The 6,000-nt window shown below is 36.9% G+C and overlaps 1 protein-coding gene across 1 annotated transcript in view; it reads left to right on the top strand.

Moving 5' to 3' along the window:
- Positions 1-1,138: 1,138 nt before the first annotated feature.
- TIM50 (Haloacid dehalogenase-like hydrolase (HAD) superfamily protein) overlaps positions 1,139-6,000 on the top strand; it is a 29,338-nt gene continuing 24,476 nt past the window's right edge. Inside the window, exons 1-2 of the mRNA XM_077366077.1 lie at positions 1,139-1,451; positions 5,197-5,285. Of these exons, the coding sequence (XP_077222192.1) occupies positions 1,220-1,451; positions 5,197-5,285 (321 nt within the window). The 5' untranslated portion in view covers positions 1,139-1,219. The remainder of the gene's footprint in view (positions 1,452-5,196; positions 5,286-6,000) is intronic.

The following is a 6,000-nucleotide window of genomic DNA, read 5'->3' as shown; positions in this document are numbered from 1 at the left end:
AGATAAGCTGAGAGGGGGGATATGTTGCTTGGTTTGGGAGACTAGGACATGGATTGCTTGGTGAGTTTTTTGTTAAGAACCTACTGTACTCCATGGTAAAACTCAGATTACAAACAGTTAGGAACATTCAGAACTAAGACGTCACGCACTCTTGCATGCCCATACAATGCAATACATACTATTAAAGACGATCTTATGCCTGTGGTAATTTCAGAAGCCTTCACAATTGATGTAGATGATGGATGATGGGTCGACTTTGGTTTCACTTGTCCTTCATTGGTAAGTTAACGGAAAAGGTTGATGTGAACAGACGATAGCTAGTTGGGACATCACCTTCAAGTTTAAGGTGTCGAGCCGGTTGATCTAATGGGCAATTATTCATTCGATTGTACAAGGCTTATATTGGATTTTCATGACGATCACAGATTCACAATCCTTTGATTTTGTTTAAGATTGTTTGGTTACTACTATATTTAGCACAATATTTCGAGAGTGGGCCCTTCAAATCAACCATCCAAATCAGCCCTCCAAAACATAACTTACACATGGGTGGGCCCAACAATGAGTGTCTCATACTATATTTCGCAGGGAGGTGACATATTCAGCCCCTTTTCTTCCCCGGGCCACCCCCTTGTAGTGTAAAAAGAGCAGCGATAAAGCACAATATCTCCAGAGTGGGCCTATCAATGACTGTTTCACACTATATTTAGCATAGGGAAGTGAAGAAAAAGGGGCGAATATATCATTTCCCTTTGCACAATATCTCCAAAGTGGGCCCTTCAAATAGACCATCCAAATCATAACTAAGAGAAATTATACGGCCGACCGCCATGCATGCACGTGCAGCCCAAAAATACACTGCGGCCCACATTATTTCGGTAATCCAAACCATTCATTTGTTGGGCCCTCATGTATACAGGGTTTTCCCAGAAAATCTTCTCCCTAGGTTGATCCTAACCCTCCAATTTATCTGAGGGTTAGGATGATCCTATGGAGAAAACTTTCTTGGCCCACACTACCTACATCAGAGCCCAACAAATGAATGGTTTAGATCACCCAAACAATGTGGGCTCCATTTTTTTTTTGGGGTCACTTACAAATGTGAGTAGTCCTAAAGAAACTTGTCTTTGCCTTAACATTTCATTTTCTCCCTCTTTTCTTAAACCCTACCAAAACCCTACTCGATCAATCATTCACCTTCTCACAAGAAAAAGAAAAAATGTCTCCAATCGTTAGATCTCGTCTTTTTTTCTACCTTTCTAAGAACAGAACCTTGTGTTCTAGTACAAATCCACCAAAAGAACCTCTAATTTCATCCTCCTCTCTTCTCAATGATCAACCTCCTCCTTCAGATGATGAAACTAAGGTAAAAAGATCATGGAATTTCCTCAAATTAGCGATTATCAGTGCTCTCACAGGAGCCTCTGCAACTGCTGGTTATGCTTCTTACGGTTTGTTTCTCTCTTATTCCAATCTTTTCTTAGATTAAATAATTCTTGAATGATCTTTTTTTATTTCCCCTATTTTTTAGGTGTTGTATTTAGGGTTAGGGTTAGGGTTTGTTCCTTGGTATCTTGATTGTATTATCCTTTTCATTTTTAATACACCTGTAGGCTGTTGCTTATCTACCACAAAAAGAAAATGTTTCTTGGAAAAATCTTGGAATGAAACATTCACTTTCTAGATAAGACAAATGGTAAATGGGGGTTTTTTAAGTATCTCAAACAATGCAAAACTGTAGTAAAATGTAGCTGTTTTTTCAAAATCCTTGAAAAACAAAAAAAAATTAGGAATGAACTTTGAATTACTTTTACAGGTTTGTGGGTTTTTGGGAAAGATTTCTAAATTAGGCGAACAATACTAGAAATGAAGGTATTTGAGCTTTTGTGTTTTGAAATTACAGACATCTAAGAAAGTAAGTTCCTCTTATTTTCCTTTGGGAGATTCATGAATTGGTCATTGAGAGGTTTCAGCAAGTTTGAAGCATCGGTGTCAATTTTTGTTTGTATTTGGATTCATGTTTACTTTATGATTGATTCCAACTTGGTTCTATGCTATTGTTTTTTTTTTTTTTTTTCTGTTCCTCAAGAATTCAGGCCTACTCGGTTGATATTTTTTTTTTCAAATCAAGAACCTAAATAGATGCAAGTCCAAATGCAAGGATGAAGTGAGCTATTTGGTTCTTTTATCGAAATGTCCTCTTTTCTTTATGAAATTTATTCTTTTCTGGAAACGTTATGGTTTTTCGTGAAATTTGGTATCCTACATGTGGAAGTTTATCAGTTCACATTAATTCCTGGGTTTGACTATGAACAAGATTTTAAGGCAAGACGAAGCAAGATGAGATTTTAAAAGTGGGAGTTGCTTGTGAGTGTCACCTTTTTTTTTGTTTCATAGTTAGAGAAACCGTAAAGAGAAAAGATGGAAAAATTAAAAAAATGAAGACAATGCTTTGATCATTTGTGCCGGACCCTGTGGAGAGTATCTTTCCTGGCTAACATATGGGCGATTTGAAAAGAAAGAATCAACAGCATTCTTTGGTCATGTTTTGGGACGATGTTTTGCCTTGCTTTAGTGGAGTCCCATTTGTTGCCCTTTGGTTACATCGGCACGAGAACTGCCATTGCCAGGAGGTTTACTCTCCTCCTTGCCCCTGTTGGTCTCCTTCTGTTGCTGGAAAGCTTAAACTTGATTTCGACGGTTCAAGTTTAGGCAATCCATGTCCAACGGGAGTGGGTGGAGTCCTTAGACCTTAGGAATGAAGAGGGTGACACTTTGTGGGCCTTTTCTGGTCCTATTGGTCAAAAAGACTCCAATGAAGCTGAGGTGTAGGCCATCCTTCATGGGATTCGGATTGTTGATTTCAGAGCATTCAATGATATTATCATCTAAGGGGATTTGCTTAACCTAATCAGGTGGATGAACAATAAATCCCCCTGCCCTTGGAGATTCATGGATTCCATAGAAGAAATTTTGGACCTTATTGTGGGCCAAATGGTTTGCTTATAACATGTGTGGAGGTTCTCTACTTCCACCATAGGGACTTTTGCTTGCTTCCTTTTTCTCGTTGTGGGTGTTGTGTTTGTGCTTTTCTTTATTTTCTTTTGTACCACGACTACCTTGGTGTTGGATCCTATTTCTCTTTTTTCTGTATAAAATTTGCATTGCTATTCAAAAGGAAAAAAAAAAGACAGTGCTTGACAAAAGTGATTACTCATTTTATTGAAAAATAGAAAAAACATGGAATTGTCTGTTACATATGGATGCAACATCTTACTATAACCGTGGACAGGTAGGATTAGGAAGATTCAAGAAACACACAATATTAGACAATGAGATGTGAGAGAGTGCTCAATATCTACATTACAAACATAAGCTGAGCATTTCTATTTCTTTTTTTTTTGAATGGTTGCATTTCTATTTCTGTTAGTGCAAACACCTTGAATCGCTTATTTTTCATGACATCCATGTTTGGATTCAAACCGTTTTTCTTCAAGGCTCACTTATATACTGTGAAAACTGAAAACATATTATATGAATCCTCATGACTCATTCATTATGTTTGCAGGAATGAGTGGATGATGGTTCTTGAGTACAACAGTTTCCACATATATTTGTTTGCACGAATGAGTGCATTATGTTTTTTCGTACAAAAGTTTCCATAAATAAGTTTTTTTGGTTTACAGTTCATGATTAAAATGTCTAGTGAACGTAATTCACTTAGTTTGATTTTCCATCAGTTCATTGGATTCTTGCATTGCTTTTCTAAATTGGCAGGCTTAGATTAGGTTAGAAGGGATGTATATGACAAGGAGGTTTAGTGTTGTACTATTTTAGATGTGGATTTCATTATATTATTATTGCCCAATCTGCAAAGGTTTACTTAAATGTATATTATATTTCTATCTTGTGTTCAAAAACTTTAAATATGAAAACATCCGTAAAAAGGTAGGGGTGGCACCAATTGAGGAGAAGATGAGACAGCACCGCTTAAGATGGTTTGGGCATATCCAACGTAGGCCTTTGGATGCTCTAGTGAGAAGAAGTGACTCGTGCCAAGTTGATGGAGAAAAAGAGGAGGAGCAGACCGAAAACAACTTGGGTAGAAACAGTGAGGAAAGACTTGAGGGCTAGGAACATAACAAAGAACATGACCTTGGATATGATAGAACGGAAGAAAATGATCCATGTAGACGAACCCAACTAGTTTCAGGATTAGACTTAGTCAATTTGAGCCGGGTAGATCATTTCACGCTCTTCATGAAAATTTTCTAAAGGATTCATTAGCCGACCCCAATTAGTTTGGGACAAAGGCTTAGTTGAGTTGAGTTGAGTATCTTGTGTTCAAAAACTTTTAAGCTCTTTTTTTTTACCCAGAATTGGGCTTGGTGAATTTCAAGGAGGCCAGACAGCACCTCCCAGGTATCAAATTTTGTAGCAAAATTAAAGGAACTAGCAAATTTCAAGGAACTATCTAGGAGCAATTAAAATGAATTTTTAAGGAGCCATTCAAATAACTTTTAGGAGAATTAATTAACTTGGCAAACTTATCTAATATCAAATATAGAGGATTTTAAGGAAGAAAAAGGTTGGAATACTTGCTGAGTCAACTCGTGACTCGACCGTGTGAACTTGCTTTTACATAATACCAAGTCAAAATATGGGGATACGCAAGTCAAAATATGGGAATTCTTGGTTTTATATAAAAACACTCATGACTCGGCCAGGTTTGTTCGAGTGTTTTAATGACTTGATGACTCACTGAGTCACAAAAAATCAAAGGAGTCAAGATTGCTTTGCTTATATTTTAAATACAACCTGGTCAAGTGAGGGTATGTGTGACAATGGTCATTCTTCTCCGCGAACTCTCGTAGTCTCCTTGTAAGTTCGGAGACTAAAACCGGAAAGCGTGCTTACGAGTTACGACCCTTCTTTTTTATTTCTAATTTCTTCTTTTTCTTCCGTGCAATTTTCTGTTATTGATTTTTTCTTCCGTATTCTTACTCCTTGAGCTTTCTATTTTTTTATCTTCCCTATTTTGTTTGCTTATCATTAAAAAAAAAAGCAATTTCATTTGCTTAGTTCGTTGAACATAAGAAGGTTGAAAAAATTTCTCATCCAAGGCTTAGTGGTTCTAATCTAATAGCACTTGAAATGATTTTTTATTTCTAAAAATCATTTTACTTGTATCCACAGCTTATACATTGGATGAAGTAGACCACAAAACAAGAGCTTTGCGTGAATCTGCAAATTATACTGTAGGGGATGATGCTTCTGCTCTTGACGTAAGTACAACTTAAGTCATTTGCCTTGAGATTTGTGCTTAGTGGCTCTTTAGTTTATATGGTTCATTGTAGTTATCAGCTATTGGTGTCTTGGTATTCGCTACTTTGCCTTTGTCTTGCACTTTCCTTCACAAATCTCAACCGTCCGTCATTATATATAGTTGCACAACATTATTGCCAAGATTTCTTGTCATCATAAAACATAAGGAATTGTTTAGTCTGACACTGCAAAATTACTCTGTGAAGCATCTTTATTCCTGGAAATTGATGAGGCTTTTAGGACTTGAAAAACAAAGTTAATGTAGTAGAGGAAGGTTACAATGATGGAATGCAGCAGAAAAATAAATGGCAGCAAGGAGGAGCCAGAGGCTCCATTAAGAGAAGTTAGAAAAGGAGGGAAGACCTACCCTATAACAGTCAATTTGGCCAAAAATGTCATTTCCTTTTTAAATGAAACGATTTCTAAAAAACTGAAGAGAAATTACCCAAGTATTAGAGCTTTCCCAATCCTCTAATTGGCCTGTATCCATCTTGTTTAGCTAGATTGTTCGCCTTCTCATTGGCCTCCCAAAATATGCAAAAATATATTTTATGAGAAATTACCCAAGGGTTAGAGGCTTAGAGCTTTCTCAATCCTCTAGTTGGCATGGATACATCTTGTCTGGCTAGATTGTCCGCCTTCTGATTGGCCTGCCAAAACATGTAAAAATATTTT

Source organism: Tasmannia lanceolata, unplaced genomic scaffold (assembly GCF_043159265.1).
Source record: "Tasmannia lanceolata isolate RefF3 unplaced genomic scaffold, GAP_Taslan_0.1 ptg000003l, whole genome shotgun sequence".
Lineage (NCBI taxonomy): Eukaryota > Viridiplantae > Streptophyta > Magnoliopsida > Canellales > Winteraceae > Tasmannia > Tasmannia lanceolata.
The sequence above is the reverse complement of the archived record's forward strand: the minus strand, read 5'-3'. Positions and strand labels throughout refer to the sequence as shown.